The sequence below is a fragment of the Arvicola amphibius genome, chromosome 9, assembly GCF_903992535.2.
Source record: "Arvicola amphibius chromosome 9, mArvAmp1.2, whole genome shotgun sequence".
Lineage (NCBI taxonomy): Eukaryota > Metazoa > Chordata > Mammalia > Rodentia > Cricetidae > Arvicola > Arvicola amphibius.
Window position 1 is genome coordinate 26,413,423 of NC_052055.2, and position 17,196 is coordinate 26,430,618.

Consider the following 17,196-nt stretch of genomic DNA (forward strand, 5'->3'; position numbering starts at 1 on the left):
TTTCTGTGAGGCACTGTCTAAACTTCCCCCACATATTTTCCAAGTCTGAACAACCCCTTCTGAGCTAGGCAGGCCCAGAGCAGCAAAGGCAGTGGAAGCTTTAGCATTTCCTGACCCTCCTCCAGGCAGGGTTCCTGCACCTGGAGAATCAGGGTGTTCAAGCTTGGTGATGATAACCTTGCCTGGGTCCACACTTATTGATAACTGTACATGGTATCCATGTTTGCTGGTGATAACTGTCATGGGTCCACACTAATGGAAACCATGCACGGATATGCAGTTACTGGTGATAACTTCATTAGACCATACTTACTGGCGATAACTGTCATGGGCACAAACCATGGTAACCATGCGTGGATACACACTTACTAGTGATAACTTCCTTGGTCCAGGCTTACTGGTGATAACTGTGCATGGGTCACTACGGAGGAAAGCAAATGGGGCTTCACTAAGGTACCCTAAAGGAACAATCAACATCCAGCTAGAGATGAGTAAAATAAAAAAGGACCTGCAGCTCACAGGTTGGATAGTAAGCAACACCATGCTCTGTGCTGCCATGGTCAGTCCCCCCTCACTACCTGTAGTGATGCAGACTTCAGGAAACCCTTGTGAATGGTTGGGTCTCCTCACACATTCTCTGTTCTTGGAGGCTGAGGTCAAGTTCTAACTCCAGGACCATAAAAACAGACTATTTGGACATAGTGACAGTAGAGGTATGATTCATTTGGGGGAAAAAAACCATTGGAGTAATCTCATATAACTAACTGGTGTGATTACAAGAAGAACTCCGTGTGAAGGAGCAGAGGTCTAAGAACAGTGTGAAATGATGAAGGCTAAGGTCAGGGTGACAAGCATACAGACAGAGAATGCCAAGCAGTGCCAGCCAACCTACTAGATAGGAGATAGTCATAGGGTCTCACCATCAAGAACCTAAGAAGGAGCCAACTCAGTCTAATTTTCTTTTTTTTTTTTTTTTTTTTTTTTTTTTTTTTTTTGGTTTTTCGAGACAGGGTTTCCCTGTAGTTTCTAGAGCCTGTCCTGGAACTAGCTCTTGTAGACCAGGCTGGCCTCGAACTCAGAGATCCGCCTGCCTCTGCCTCCCGAGTGCTGGGATTAAAGGCGTGCACCACCACCGCCCGGCCTCAGTCTAATTTTCTATAACTTCCTCTGGACCATTTGTTCTCCCGAGCTATGGGGTGAGTGGCTTCTGTCATTTAAGCCACAGACAGACGGTGCTTTTCTCACTGCGGTTCTAGCAAATTAACACGTCTACCACCACCGCTCCTTTCAAATGCACCTCACAGACTCTCGATGAGTCTGTAACTAAGATTTGAAAGTGCACCACTCTGTTTCTAAACATGGGTAAACACGTTTCCTAAAACAATTTTTCCACAAGCACCAGTGGCCTTGTGTGGAGGCTGAGTGAGTTCAGCCTTCTGAAAGACTGGATCCAGTGGCTTACGTAACTGAGAGAGCAGCAGTGGGCATGTGTATGGTGGACAGTGGGGGTTCAGCATCAGACACTGGGAAGAGCAGAGCCCTCCTGTTCCATTTCCCAGGAGTGTCAGGCCAAACAGGGAGAAGCAATTCTTTGAGCTCCAACTTTGCATCACTAATACACTTCACGGTTGAGCCTAGGACCTCAGAGACAGTGAACAAATCCCCCTGTACTACTCATAGCCAAATCCAATACCTAATGATATCTCACAAAGTTGACCCGATCACAGGTACACAGACAAGTTCAACTGTGGAGACCATGTGGTCCCAGTCCCTGATCCCTTCAGGTTAATGACGTCCATGTTCAGTCACCAGGATCCAATTCTAGCATAAGCGGCTTCACTCCATTCCTTTTCTAGGAAGACCTCGCATGATGATGGCCACTTAGCTTACATGTTAAAATGATTTATCTCTTATTCTAGGTTTCAATTATCTGACTTATTTTTATAATCTAAGAAATTTTATATCAGAATAAATGTGTTCTAGACTCTAGCAGTTGTTATGCCCAGATCACGGAGTTCCCCCAAAACCAATCAGGAGACCGAGTCCTGTATGTGAAAGCAAAGAGTCTTTATTCTTATACAAGTTTGCAAACTCAGACTCTCCGTGTGTCCAATGTATTAGAATGATCGGAGAGCCCCAAGCTCAGTTAGGGTGAGATTTTATAGTAGCAAAGGTAGGGGTAGAGGATTTCTAAGGTTTAGGAACTGATTGGCTGACATTTGTCTAGGGGTGTCCTGGTGAAAAGTGATAGGTGTATGCTGGCAGGTGATCCTATTATAAGGGTTGGAACATTAGGAATTTCCTTTTGATGGTCTGGGTAGACCCAGCTTGTGGTCTTTCTTGGAACCAGGTAATGCTTTAGAGTAAACTGAGACTCAGGCCACATTGAACTTGTCATGGCTAGGTCCTATAGCAGCCAGCAATGTCTCAACCACAGAGAACACTGAAGATGGAAGAACAAATACCCAATGAGAATTAAGTCAATCAATGTTATAAAAACCAATCCATTCCCATTTTTTATTGCAGAAGCTTAGAGACACACGTGGACTGAGAACTTTGGATTCGTATGAAAACTAATATTCTCTCCCTTTAATATTCTCAGTTGTGTACTTTCTCTAGAATCATATTTTTCCTAAATATTAGATCTAATATTATCTAAAATAATATTAGTTCTAAAATTATTAGATTTTAGGAATACAGTGGCAAAATATGAACATATTATGATACACAGTTTGGCTCTAACCATTGTCTCTGACTTAAAATGTCTTTCCTAAGTGAGTCATGGAAAATCTATAATGTGCCCCTGCCTTTAGGGGATCATAACAAAATTCTCTAGAGCTGACAAAATGGTTCAGTTGGTATAGTGCTTGTCTCATGAGCATAAAGATGTGAGTCTGATACCTATTTTTCACAGAAAATGCCAGCCAGACATGGCAGAACACACTTACTCCACCATTTAGGGAAGCAGGTAAATGAAGATCCCTGGGTTTCACTGGCCAGCCTGTCTAGCCTAATTGGTGAATTAGAGGTTTGACTGGTTGTTGCTGTTTTAAGGCAGGTCTCATTATGTAGCCTTGGTCAATTTTAAATTCACTGTGTAGACCAGGTTGGCCTTGAACCGTCTCCCTCTGCTTCTCTGCCTCTCACGTGCTGGAACTGCAGTGGTGACACATTAGAAATGACGGGGGTGTACTTCAAAGGGTGACACAACTGGTCAATAAATGGCTACATTCTGTGCTGTGATGAGACAGTGGCAAAATATATGACTTACCTTTTCAAATTTTGTTAATGTTTCAAAACCAGTGACAAAGGTTTAGAAAACAAAGAATGTAATCTTATTCTGTAGATCTTATTTCCGTCCCTGAAGCAACAAATTTCCCCTAACAACTCCAGGAAAAATACAGGAATTACTGTAGTTGCTCCTTCTCATATTTCTCTGCATTTCTTGCCATCTTTTTTTATTCTTTTTCTTTTCTTGCACCTTTACTCCAAGCATACCTTTAGCTGTTGTAAAGTCACCACCACAAACTGCCTGTAGCCATCAAAGTCAGCACATGGGTTGCCCATGAGGAAGAGTTCCTTCAGGTGGATGTTGTGCTTCAGAGTTTTAACACTGCTCAACTCGCCAATAAAATTTACAGTTAAGTCAAGTTTTGTCAGCCACTCACATCCTGTCAAGATAAGAAGAAAGAGAGAAAAGAAAAAACAGAGAAAATGGCTATAGCAATAAATTTGTGCAATAGCAAATAATAGATGGAAGAGATGCTATATTTTGAATCTTCTGATTATTTGCATTGCTTGCCAATGCATAATTTTTCAGAAATCTCAACTAAATTTCATAAACTGAAGCATTCTTGCATCTCTGGGATGAAGCCTACTTGGTCATGGTGGATATATTTTTGATGTTTTCTTGGATTTGGTCTGCCAGTATTTTATTGAGTATTTTTACATCAATGGTCACGAGTGAAATTAGACTCTAATTCTTTTTCTGTGCTGAGTCTTTGTGTGGTTTGGGTATCAGGGTGGCTGTGGCCTCACAGAAAGAATTTGGCAATTTCTGTTTCTATTTTGTGGAATAATTTTAAGAGTATTAGTATTGGCAATTCTTTGTAAATCTGGTAAAATTCTGCTTTAAAACCATCTGGCCCTAAGTTGTTGGTTTTTTTTTTTGTTGTTGTTGTTGTTGTTTTGCATGGGGGGACACTTTTAACAACTGATTCTATTTCCTTGGAGGTCACTGTTCTACTTAAGTTGTTTATCTGATCTTGATTTCACTTTGGCAAGTGGTATCTATCAGGAAATTAGTCCATTTCTTTTAGATTTTCCAGTTTGGGGCCTCTAGTTCAGCAGGAGGCTGTTGCCTGAGTTTGGAGCTGAAGTTCTGGCTGTGTATGTGCATGGCTTCTGATCTGGCCAGGGGTCCTCTGGGGCTGAGATAGTAGCTTGACTTCTGATGGGGTGGGAGGCTTCTGCCTGATTTTCATGGAGCTGGCCTGGTCTCTGGGGTTCAGAATGCTGAACTGTTCTCTGGGATCAGGGTTCTGGCCTGGCTCTGATGGGGTGGTGACAATGAAATGAGGAGCAGTTGGGGTTTTGTTGGGAAGGCATGGGCAGGGTTGGGGTACAATCTTACCTGGAGTTCAGAATGCTGGCCTGAGCTCTATGGGAAGAGGAGGCTTCCATCAGAGGTGTGGCCCTAGATGTGGTAACCCCCTATGCTTTTTGATTATGCTGTTTTTCTGTTGTTTTCCAGTAGATAATTAACTTGAAGTAAACTTGGGTATGTTGGCATAATGAATTAAGCTCAGATTGGTTCACAGTTCTGCAATCTTGTCACATTTGCTGAATGACCTTATTTCTCAATCTTGTATAATGAAACTGAATTATTATATGATAGTTTCTTTTCCCATCCCTTCCATTCACCTTTCCTTGAGTTTAGCCCTTGACCCCATCTTGGCCTGGATAGGAAGTCATTTACTGTAGCAAGGAGAGCTTGCCAGTGGCTATACCACTAATGAGAATAACACCCCTTCTCATTTTTCTCATATATTTCCTTTCTACTAAACTACTATGAGCACTCTAATTTTGGTTCCTACTAACTTTTGTATAAAATATGAAAATAATCTTCTAAGCCCATTCATAACAAGGATATGTAAAAGGGAAAATGAGATAAAGTATATATATGACAGAGAGAATCCAACATCTTGACATGCCACAAAGCAAGGATTTGTTCAGAGACTGAAAAGCCCATGAGGACATGCTTCGTCTGTTTGGAAGGACTGCGCTGGCCATGCTTGGAACAATGTGAACATCAAACTATAATATAAAAAATAGAACACCAATCTACTGAATTAACACAATGACATAATCTACTGAATAAAGCAAGGGTCCATGTACACAGAAAAATATAAAGTAGAAGAGAAGGTGAAGTTCTTGCTTAAAGTATAATGTCATCCAACAAATAGAGAATAATAGAATTGCAGGATCATTAATGAAGATATTAAAAACCAACACATAAAAGAATGATAAGGGATAAAATATTCACATAATGTCGCCTAATTTCTTCCCATCAATTGCTTAATAACCAAGAATGTCGGAACTGTACAGTAGAGTGACACATTAGATACTGACTGTCCTTTGGTTCTTTTTGCGACATTTAGACATTCTCCGTTTTAATTTTCTGTACAGGTTTTGTCTTTTCTGATATTTTCTTGTGCTGTAATTGAATACTTATAGTTTAGCTTTTTCTATTGTAATCTGAGTTCCTTGGGCATTGGGAAACTGTCTTAAACTTGTCTTAGTTAAGTAGGGTTTCCATTGCTGTGAAAAAATACCATGATCCCTGCAACTCTTATAAAGGAAAATATTTAATGGGGTGGCTTACATTTTCAAATATTTAGTCTGTTATCATCATGGTGGGATGTTGTGGCAGGCAGACATGGTGCTGGAGAAGGAGCTGAGAGTCCTACATCTTGCAGGCAATAGAAAGTAACTGAGATACTGGATGTACCTTAAGTATCTATGAGACCTCAAAGCCCACCTCCACAGTGGCACATTTCCTCCTCCAAGGCCATACCTGCTCCAACAAAACTACACCTTTCAACAGTGCCACTTCTTTTGGGAGCCATTTTCTTTCAAACAACCACAAAATGGCTTTTCCTACTACAAAAAAAGAAGCTCCTTAGCATAATATAAAAGGTTAAGAAACATTTGTGGAAGAAAGACAACAATGGGGGAAGCAAGAGGGGCAAGGAGTGGAGAGAAGATGAAGACAAAAAGTGGGGGTGGGGATAATGAGTAACTGAGCAGGTTGGAAGCCAGAGAGATTATTAGCTCTCCAGATGAAAATTAAGGAAAACACAACCTTAAAGGTAATGTGGCAACTGAGGAACGATAACTGACAAGGCTGAGTGCAGATCACATTCTTTCTGTGCCACTAAATGACTATTACTGTTGGATGTGATGTGACAGTCAGTAAATACATTGCATAAAATGTATCAGCCCATAAAGAAAATTAGCCACATGCTCAGTTTATAAAAGTGGTTAATCATGGCTGGGAGACGGTCCAGTGTATAAAATACTTGTTGAATAGCCATGAGGATCTGAGTGCACATGCCCAGAACACACATGAAATCTGGGCACAGCAGTATTCACTTGTAATCTCAGTACAGGAGGTAAGGTGGGGACAGGTAGATACTGGGTCTCACTAACTAGCCAGTTCCAGGGTTCAATGGCAAACCCACCTCAAATAGAGAAGAGGAGGGGAGGGGAAGGGAGGAGAAAAGAAGGGAAAGGAAGGAGCAGGGGAATAAAGGAGAGGGGAAGAGGAGAGGAGAGGAGATGGGAGAAGAGAGGAGAGGAGAAGAGAGGAGGAGGGACAGAGGAAGATCTGGATGTTTACCTTTGGCCTCCACACATGAACATATAGACAAACTCTCTCTCTCTCTCTCTCTCTCTCTCTCTCTCTCTCTCTCTCTCTCTCTCTCTCTCTCTCTCTCACACACACACACACACACACATTACTATGCATAGATACATACATACAACTTTTTAAAACTAGTTAACCAAACTCTATTGTATCTTTTCACTCCACTATTACCCAAAAAGCATTAAGAATTATGGTTATGAAATCTGTATCACAACACGGGGGAGATAACGATCAAAGTGAAAAGAACAAAAATTTGACGCTGTCTGTGTGCTGTGGTAGTGTCCCAGGACAGGTGGGAAAGCAGTCATGGACAAGTGGTAATGGCAGTGGTAGAAGTGAAAGTAAACTATTCTTTATTTCAAAAATTTTCAATATGACTCTGTCTGGTATTTTATATACAAATAGAAAATTATAGACAGTTAAGACACAGTTTCTAAGATTTTCTCTGATACCCTGCTACAAGAGAAGACAAGGATGATCAAAGTGTACTATACACATATATTGAAATGCCACAGTGAAATTACTTTTTATACTGACATAAGCTGAGGAGATAGCTTAAGTGTATGAGGGACCTGTGTTTTTTGATCCCTAGAACTCACATATAAAGCTAAGCATAGACATACATGCATACCTGTAACCAAGTGCTAGGGGGTGGGGACAGGAGGATTGCTTGATCTTGTTGACCAGTTGGCCTAACTATAAAGTGGCAAGCTCTGGATTTAATAAAAATTCCCATCTCAATAAAGAACAATAAAAAAGGGTATTTGATGTCCTCCATTGACCTCCATGCACATGAGTCCACATACATGAATATAACATATACAATGAAAGTATGTTTTATAGGCATATAATGTACTTGATACCTATATGACAATATCTTATTCAATCCCAACACCATGCCTATGAGCAAGAGATTATGATGATCACTATTTAAGGTCAGATTGATAATGGTGGCACTTGACTCCACGATGTTGCCATCTTCATGTGCACTCAGGCCATTCCATGGGAGCTGGCATCTAGTTCTGTCCACTCTCCCTATACCTGGCTTGTTCTCAGAGACTTTTAGCTGACAGACTGCAGCAATAATGAAGTTATACATCTTCCAAAGCTGAGTCAGAAGCTCATAGGGTCTCCCAGAGTATGAGGATGCTTACTAATGCTTACAATGTACACATGAATAAGAATGACTTGGTACTTCCTTAAGTATGCACAGCTTTTATGTTCCAGTTAAAATGCAGAAAAATAATACATTAAAGCTTGCTCTTAGAACAATTGCTCTAGGAGACTCAGAAGCCAGATGAAAACACTGACCTCATAGTCACGCTGAACTATCAGAGTTCCAGCTGGTGCAGAAGTTAAGAAAGGAATCAACAGCCATGTGCCCTGAAATTCTGACTCATAAAACTGTTAGAGCAGGGAGGTCTATGGAGATATGAGGTTTTGTTTAATTTTTTTCACTGCATTGGGTAACTGGATCTCTAATGTATATGAAACAAACTATTACCCGTGTTCTCACAGCTCCTGAATGGCTGAACTGGGGCTTGAACTCATATCTGCCTGGGGCTTGAACTCATATCTGCCTTCCTTAAAAGCAATGCTGAACAGATATGTTAGCTCCTTTACAAAGACCATCATCTTCATCATCACCTTCATCATCTTCATCATCATTAATCATCATCACCATCATCATCATCACCATCACTATCACCATCATCACCATCATCATCACGAATCATCACCATCTTCATCACCATCATCACCATCATCATCATCATCATCATCATCATCATCATCATGTTAAAGTTCTCAAGTTAAAACTTTTATGAAGCACATTTTGGGGTCTATAAATGAAAACACTTGTCACCACAAAGCTGGGAGTGGCCCAGGCTGGATTGAACTGGAATCCACAATGGTGAAAAAAATACTTCCTTTTAAACAATAAATTTGGTTTGTTTTATCTTTAACTGAGTTTTAACACAAAGGTACTACAATCTTGGTTTAACAGCATATTTGTTATTATACATTACATATTTTATATATACATATATGTGTATTAAATTGTATATTTATATGATTAAGTCACCCATGAATGGGTATGATTAAAATAAAATAAGTAAACTTTCATGCAAAATTAATCTAGGCTCCCGTTTATAAAGTAACATAAGGTTTGGGACAAAGGTCCCAGCCCTAATGGCCCCAACGGATTCTGATCAGTCACAGGTCCCATAACAATAGAGCTGAGTAATGGTGAGCACAGGAGAGAGAAGGTTTAAGCAATGTGGCCTTGTTAGAAGAGACAATTGAAAAGGTCCAGTAACTCCAAGTCTATCTTTGGGGTACTGAAAGAGCTCTAAATTTAAATAGAAAGTAGGACAAGGGGCAAGAGGTACATATAACTAAAGTCACAGTCACCACATCCCTTCATTGATCGTGGTTTAAGTTCTGGTCTGCAAGTCCATATCACATGGATGGACAAACTCTCCCCTAAAGACTGTCTTCTTGCCCACTCAGATGCAATACTATCACTTCCTACACACAAGCTTTCCTAGTGTCATGGGACATAGACCATCTTGCTTCTGAATGCACAGAATGCTCACACAACAAAGCAGCTGTAAACTCCCCAGCAAAAAGCTACACTTATATTGATTGTGGCTGACTGAATTATTAGAACCCCATGACTGTGGGGAGCTGAAGCAGTGTAGATACAAAGCCTAGTTATCTCAGCTATATCTAGTCCCTTTAAAGCCATTTGGCACTCACCTTCTATATCTGACACATGTCCTTTCAAATACTAGGCAAACCCTCAGATGGTATGAAATTAGCAGACCATGAGCTGCCAGCAATTCCAAAGCCATCAGACAGCATTGACACCTATGGCATGGGGCATGGTTTACCCTGCTTTGCTGTAACCCACTGACCTGATGTCCCCACTAATGCATTTGATAAGTGCCTTAATTTATGACTTTATTCAATGACTATAGAAGTTCATGTAAACTTCCATTTTGGACACTTTCTAGGTTATTTCTAGGTCACAGTCACTCCTATTTGCCCCAGAATAAACAATCTTATGCTACCTGTGAGGTAAGAATTGTGCATTGTATTGACGGTTGGTATTACACTGACTTTGGAAGGTTCTATAAAACATATGGTATCTTTCTATTATATAAGAAAAAGCTGATTTCCAAGATTCTAACAAGATAAAAAAATTCATGGTTTGGGGATTTGCTACAGTTTTATGGATGGATGACTCATGATTCTCTATGTGTTAATAATAGTTTTTTAAAAAAAACAACTTCATTTTGCTTATATTTGACCTAAACATAAAAAAGTCAAACATGTTTTCCATGCTAGAGATGAGCATGATCTTAGGTGCCCAAACTTGACCAAGTCTCCCCTGCCAAGGCAACCATTCTCTCCTTTACCCTTTGTCTTCTATCCTGAAAAAGGCCAGCTACTGACCCCAGGAATCTAAGGTCATTGAAATTAATAAGATGATTGCCATAGGTGGGAGAGGCAGCTCGAACACAGTACCCTTCCAATCCCTCCAGGTTAGGGCTGTGGGAGGGGCAGCGGGCACTTCATTCTACCCTGGTGAATCCTAAACATAGAAAAGAAAAGAGGGGAAAGAAAAATAGTCATGTTTCTTTGCTTTGATTTCCCCTCCCTGCTCCTCCTCCTCTTCTTTGCCATCTAGGTAAAAAGGAGAGAGGGTATAAAGGTGCCCATTTCCTTTTTAAAATCAAATTGAGATGTACTGCAGCAGATGGATTGAATATATACATCCATCTTCCTCTTCTCTCACTTCTAGCCCTTCAAAGTAAACAAAAAAAGATAACCCTCCACTCTCTTTACACATCCCTGATCTCGAGATGCATGTCCCCAAACTAGCCTGTACCCGGTTTCTCCGCATTAGAGCTGGAAGGCACAGTATGGAAGGGGGCACCTGTCCAGATGGCTGAACCACTAAAATCACACCACTGACAGCCTTTTGCAAAGTTCAAAACACAATAGCAGCGTTGTTGCCCTCTAGTGGTGGATGATCAGGACATCTGTTAAAAGGGAAGTTCCCGGTCCTGTACCAGCTTCTCAACAAAAACAAGCCCTGTGTAATTCTAAAAAGTGAGAGTTGACATTAAGTTGTCATTTCCTACATTTACATTAAAATTTTATTACCATAAGCTTGTATGCTGAGTAACTGTTGTCACTTTGTTGGACTGAAAGCTAACCGTTACAGAGCTGTTTTATACATGGAAACAGTCGTGTCTACACTTCTAAAACAAGAAGACACTGATGGTGCTCTGAATCTCATCACTGATACACTCACTGGGCTTGGGGATTTAATAAAGGCAATTTCTAGGTTTTGCAGATTAAAAATTCAAAAGGAACAATGTATGTCTGTAGATACGTCACTGAAATACCCACTGCACATGGGGAGACAAAGAGACTAGATCAGCTGTGTCCTAAGTGACATCCTCCCAATTTAGCTATTGACAGATGGGAGTGGGCTGGCAGAGCAGCTTGCCTGCCTCTGCTCCACGCCCTTCACTCTGCAGCAAAGCTGCCAGTCAGCATGCTCCACCCACTCAGAGGGCACACAGCCCTGCCATGCAGAAGAAAGGTTGACTGGGGAAACCGAAGCTCACAACTGCAAGCTCACACCAGCCACTGGACACACCCAATCCTCTGTGATTACTGTGGGCCATCAAGTTACCACCTAAAGAAAACAGCCCAGATGAGAACACATCAATAAAGAGAAGGCATTCGGAGAATGGAAAGAATTTAAGTAGGAATTCTAACTGCAACCACACATGTGTGAGATGGTACTTCATCCATCCAAAAATAATAGCGCTACAGGAAAACATTGATCATCAATACAGGAGTGAGAAAGAAGGATGAAAATAGTGGCCACATCAAAGGGTTAATTGGAAATGAAATGAATTCTAGAATGAGGAAGAATTAACATAGCATAATTATTCTGGGATTTAAATCTGGTGAGATGTCTCAGACTGCAGAATAAAAAGACGAACTAGTTTAAATAGACATGCAGCTTAAGAGGAGTGGAATGTCAGCTGAGTATAATCAAATCCAATTAATACGCTAAAGGTCATGAGAACGAGGTAGAGATAATTAGAGAGACAGAGAAGGAAGGATGTCAGAAAATAAGAGAGAAGAAAGAACAGAAAAAGGAGCAAGGGAGAAAGGAAAAATGTTAAGAATTCTTCATCTGGAAAACCACCCTTCGAAATATTTTTTTACAACTAAACAAAAGCTCAGATTTTGTCAACAGAAAATCTATCACACAGGAAAACATGAAATACAACTTTTGGATTGAAATGGAGACACTGGGGAGTAGCTCAAATTCATATGAAACTATCAGAACCAGCCTGTCAGCTGTTGTGGATGGAGCTTTTGCAGGCACAGGGGTAAACTCCAGGGCTACAAGCCACTGTGTGGGTTACTTGGTGCTCTGGCCCAGGATGCCTTGCACAGGGAACTGGAATCATGGAAGAACTACTCCAATCTACCATTGAATCTACCCCCAAATTACCATTGAAGAGAGATACTCCTTCTGGTGGAGGCAGACAGAGAGTTGAGTCCACTGTTTTTACAGATAGGATTTCAATCTACTGGAGGCAATGACTACTAAATGCAAGAAACAAGAAGGATTACATCTGACTAAAATGATGCCTTCACACATTCAGGAAGAGCCACAGACAAAAGGCTGAAAGAGCTTCATGATCCACACTAGCTCAGACACTGGACTGTGGGAGGGGGTGGGGGTCTTAGCTTGGGAGTTGATGGCAAATGTCATTCAAGAAACTCAGTCCCAGCCGGGCGATGGTGGCGCACACCTTTAATCCCAGCACTCGGGAGGCAGAGGCAGGCGGATCTCTGTGAGTTCGAGACCAGCCTGGTCTACAAGAGCTAGTTCCAGGACAGGCTCTAAAGCCACAGAGAAACCCTGTCTCGAAAAACCAAAAAAAAAAAAAAAAAGAAACTCAGTCCCAATACACAGTCTATTACCATAACAAGGTTGGCAGTTGAGAAGCATGGTCAGGAAAAACCAAGCAGTGTGGGCCAGCATCGTGGGTCAGCATTGTCGACCAGGAATGTGTACCATCAGTGTGGACCAACAGTAGATTTATAGAAAGTGAACAGGGGCCACACAGAATTCCCTCCCCACCACCTATCAAAGAAGCAAGGGCCCAAATGTCTATGTTTGGTATTTGTGATGTCAAAGTCAATGATGTCCCATAGAAATATTTGGAGGTATCTTCAGCGATGCTGCCAGCCCAGCTGAAGATGATGCAGAAGAGAGTTGAGCTCATTAAAACACATGTGTTCATGATGGTGATCTGATCCTCAATCTGTCATGAGCAGGTAAGGTGAGGCCCTCGTGCACTACATGATAGATGAAGTGAGGTTTCTTCTTCCACGAAAAAATGTTCCATGTTCCATGGAAAATAGAAGTGTATCAAAAACTGATGATGTGTGCATTCACGCTGGTAAATTTCATGGTATGTAATTTGTATTTCAGTTTTAAAGAATGGTCCAAGTACTTCAACCATGATACATTTTGAGAAAACAGTATCTTCTGATTTAACAGACATGGCAAACGTGAGATGGATTAGAGAGGATAAGTGTGAAAGATTAAGTCATTGAAAGTAGAACTCAACACAAAATAGACTGTATTTAGAAATTATAAAAGAAGAGGTTGATAGCTTAGTATATTATAGTATAAAACTTCTGCATACCAGTATCATAACGGAAAAACATAAAAACGTGGTACATAAAAGGAAAATATCTGTGTCATGTGACAAGAGTTTAAGTTTCAGAATATGTGAGAGTACACTTTCCAAAATGGCAAATCAATCAAAAAACCAGGCTAACACATAGGAAACATGTTAGAATTCACCTAAGAAGAAATGTCAGCATTCTGTAAGTGTCTGAACATGGTAGCAAAGAATCTGAAAGCAAACAATGACGAATAGCACAATGTTCCCAAGTGTATTCCAGTGTGCGGGAGGCTTTCACAAAGACGTACAGAAATGATACTCATGTGGACCAGCAGGTGCAAAGAGAAGTTGATGCAATCCTTCAGACGAAAACTTGGCAGTGTACTTCAAAATTTGCATATTTAAGCCTAGGAATTTCAAGTCTAAATAAAACGCGGAGGTGGGGGGGGGGGCATGCTCAAAGAGTGGCTGAAGAAGGGTGTGCACTGTCGCCAGCTTATTTTAGCAAAGCACAGGAATCCTCAGATGTCCATCTGCGGACAAATGCTTAGCTAGCCCCCTCTATATTTATGGCATTCCATAGCCTCAGATCCCTTTGCTTGCATATTAAGACAACAATGTATTTTCCAAGAAGAAATGGATTTTCAGAATACTCCTCATTAGGACCAGAGAGAGAGAGAGAGCTCAGCACCTGCTGTCAAACCCCAGTAAGAGTCCCCAGAACCCATAACGCTGAATGAGAGAACTAATCCTACAAGCTGTTCTTTGACATCCACATGCCCACGCACGCACATGCATACACACACACACGCACACACACACACACACACACACACACACCCCAAAAACATGTTAATAATGATATGGAAACATGATACGATAGAAAACAAGAGAGAATCATGTCACATATTCCAGATGTTGGCTGCAGCTACTTCTAATAGGGAGACCAACCTAGCAAGGGATGAAGTGAAGTACATTTCTGGCTTTGAATTTACATAGCACTTTATTGTCTGCATTTCTATAAAAACTGAGATGAGCAAGATTTAGGTAAAATATAAATTTAAAATCTACTCTTTTGTATCTACGATACTGTGTAAAGCTACTTTCAAGTTTTTATTTATCTCATAAACAAAACAGGAAAATTCTTACCTTCCAAATTTTCAATTCTTTCAATGTTGTTTAGTGCTAAATTCAAATATTCAAGTTTCTTGAGTTTGCTAACATTTTCTGAAATACAAATAATATAATTGATTAACCTTCAAGAGAGAAGACCATTTCATAACTTAAGAAAATAATACAGAGAAACAAGGGGAACATGTGGCTAGCAGCTTTTCAGATCTTCAATATCTTAGTTGAGGTTTCTATTGCAGTGCTAAATCACCATGACCCAAAGCAACCTGGGGAGGAATGTGTTTGTTTCTTCTTACATGTCCAGATAACAGCCCAACATTGAGGGAAATCGGGGCAGAATCTCAAGGCACAAAATTGGAGGCGGAATTTGAAGAAGCCATACTGAGCTGCTCCCCATGGCTGGCTTTGCTTGCTATTTTTAGCATCCAGGGCCACCTACCCAAGCCTGACACCACCTACAGTGATTTAGGCCCTCCCATATCAATCATCAGTCAAAAAATGCACCTTAGTCTTTCCCACAGGCAAATCGGGTGGGGGAATTTTCTCAGCTGAGGTTCCCTCTTCCCAACTGACTCTAGCTTATATCAAGTTGACATAAAACTAGTTAGTACAACAGATACTAGGGTGTTAGGGGCTGCAGACCCTCAGACCCTGAACTTTCTAGGACCTCTTGCCTGCTGGAGTAAACAACTTGTTTTGCTGTGCTTGCAGCTGCTCTGAGCATGAAACCTTCATGAGTTCCTGATAACAAGAAAGTGGTTTCTGGTGGGCTTGCAGTAGAAAATCCTGAGAGCTAGGGCGTGGCCCCTAATCAAGGAGAGCACTATATTAGCTGCCCTGGAACACAACAAAATTGGCATTCTTGTTTCAAGAGTGATTCATGTCTCTCTGTGTTTTTTAATCCCTAGACCCTTGCCCCATCACAGTCCCAGATGGTGCAGTAGCCACACTAGGTTGTCTGCAGTTTTCCCCTCTTCCTCTGTTCTTCTTAAGGGTGCCAATGGTTGCTTATGTCTCTACCCATCTCCAACTCCACTGGGCTATATTAAGAAAGCTGGCCAGGGTATAGTACTCCATATCTCCTGCTCCGTTTTCAAGGCAACAGAACTTAGAGTTAAACCAACCTCACGGCATCTCCTGGCAGCCACATGCTGCAGAAAGGATGCACATCACAAGTATCCACAGTCAGTTAGGCAAAAACTTAATCCTCTCTACTTTGGGGCCGCCTGTCTCTTTTACCACAAGATGGTAACAAGGAGAGAATTCTTCTTCTCTATAGTACTCAGGCACGATCAGGAGGAAACTTCCTATACATAAAGTCTACCCTGTGGTGGGGGAATAGAGAAAAGGGATTCACTGCTTCTGAAGTCCACTTTATCTTGACCTGTGGTAGGACAGAGTATGTTTCCTTACTGTTAAGCCACGGGAAGTGGGATTTCCTTTACTTAAAGCTCAAATTAACCTAAAATAAGATTATCTTTTTAAATAAATCTGGAAGGCTACTCAGACAAAACAAGTATGAGCTGGCCAAGGAATTGCTGTTGCATAATTGTCCCCAAATACAGCTGATAATAAGGCACCACTATTTTGTATATGCCATATTATATCCTAGACTTATCACCTATATTACATTTAAAAGCCATTTAATTACATTAATATATATATATATATATATATATATATATATATATATAATGAATGAGTGAATTGCCATAGGATGTGTGTGGACAACAAACAACTGTGGGAGTTGAATCTCTTCCACCCCCATGTGCATTTTGGAGTTTGAACCCAGGTCATCATGTCTAATATACAGAGAATTAATGCACATGTCCAAGATAAAATGATAGAGCCAAAAGACTTTGGTTCCAGAGATGTGCACTAAATCATTGCACTGTGCCTTAAAAGAACAATTCCTTTAGACAAAAAGAAAGATGGCATCCCTGTGAAGACATGCACATTTGGGTAGCCTTGTCGAAGTGATGCTGCTCTCCCAGATGCTCAGAGATATTATGAATAGCAAACATGACTTACTATCATTGCACTAAGCACTACCCAGAGTTCATCTAAACTTAAGTCATAGATATAGCCTTATAGATCTTAGAACAGTTCTCAGGGCCTCAAGTCCACTCATTTTTAAAACGAGACCCTAAATATGAAGTAGGCTTCTCTCAGTTGTTATTCAAGTAGTACTGTTGTTTACAAAAGGGTCTCTAGCAACATCTGAGCACTCAGTAGTCAACATATTTGGAGGCTTCTGTGTGCCAAGAAGCAGGAACGGCAGAGTGTCTTGTCTACATCCTGGACAGAGATACGCAGTCATTCCTGTCAAAATTGCCATCCACAGTGGGACACCTTCTAGGCAAAGAGCACTTCCTCCTGCCCTTGTTATCTGTGCAGCCC

General features: G+C 40.9%; 1 protein-coding gene across 1 annotated transcript in view; it reads right to left on the reverse strand.

Annotated features, from left to right (window-relative positions):
• The window catches only part of Dnaaf11 (dynein axonemal assembly factor 11), a 94,406-nt gene that overhangs the window by 66,325 nt on the left and 10,885 nt on the right, over nt 1–17,196 (reverse strand). Inside the window, exons 3-4 of the mRNA XM_038343498.1 lie at nt 14,815–14,892; nt 3,499–3,671 (exon numbers count right to left, since the gene is read on the reverse strand). Of these exons, the coding sequence (XP_038199426.1) occupies nt 3,499–3,671; nt 14,815–14,892 (251 nt within the window). The remainder of the gene's footprint in view (nt 1–3,498; nt 3,672–14,814; nt 14,893–17,196) is intronic.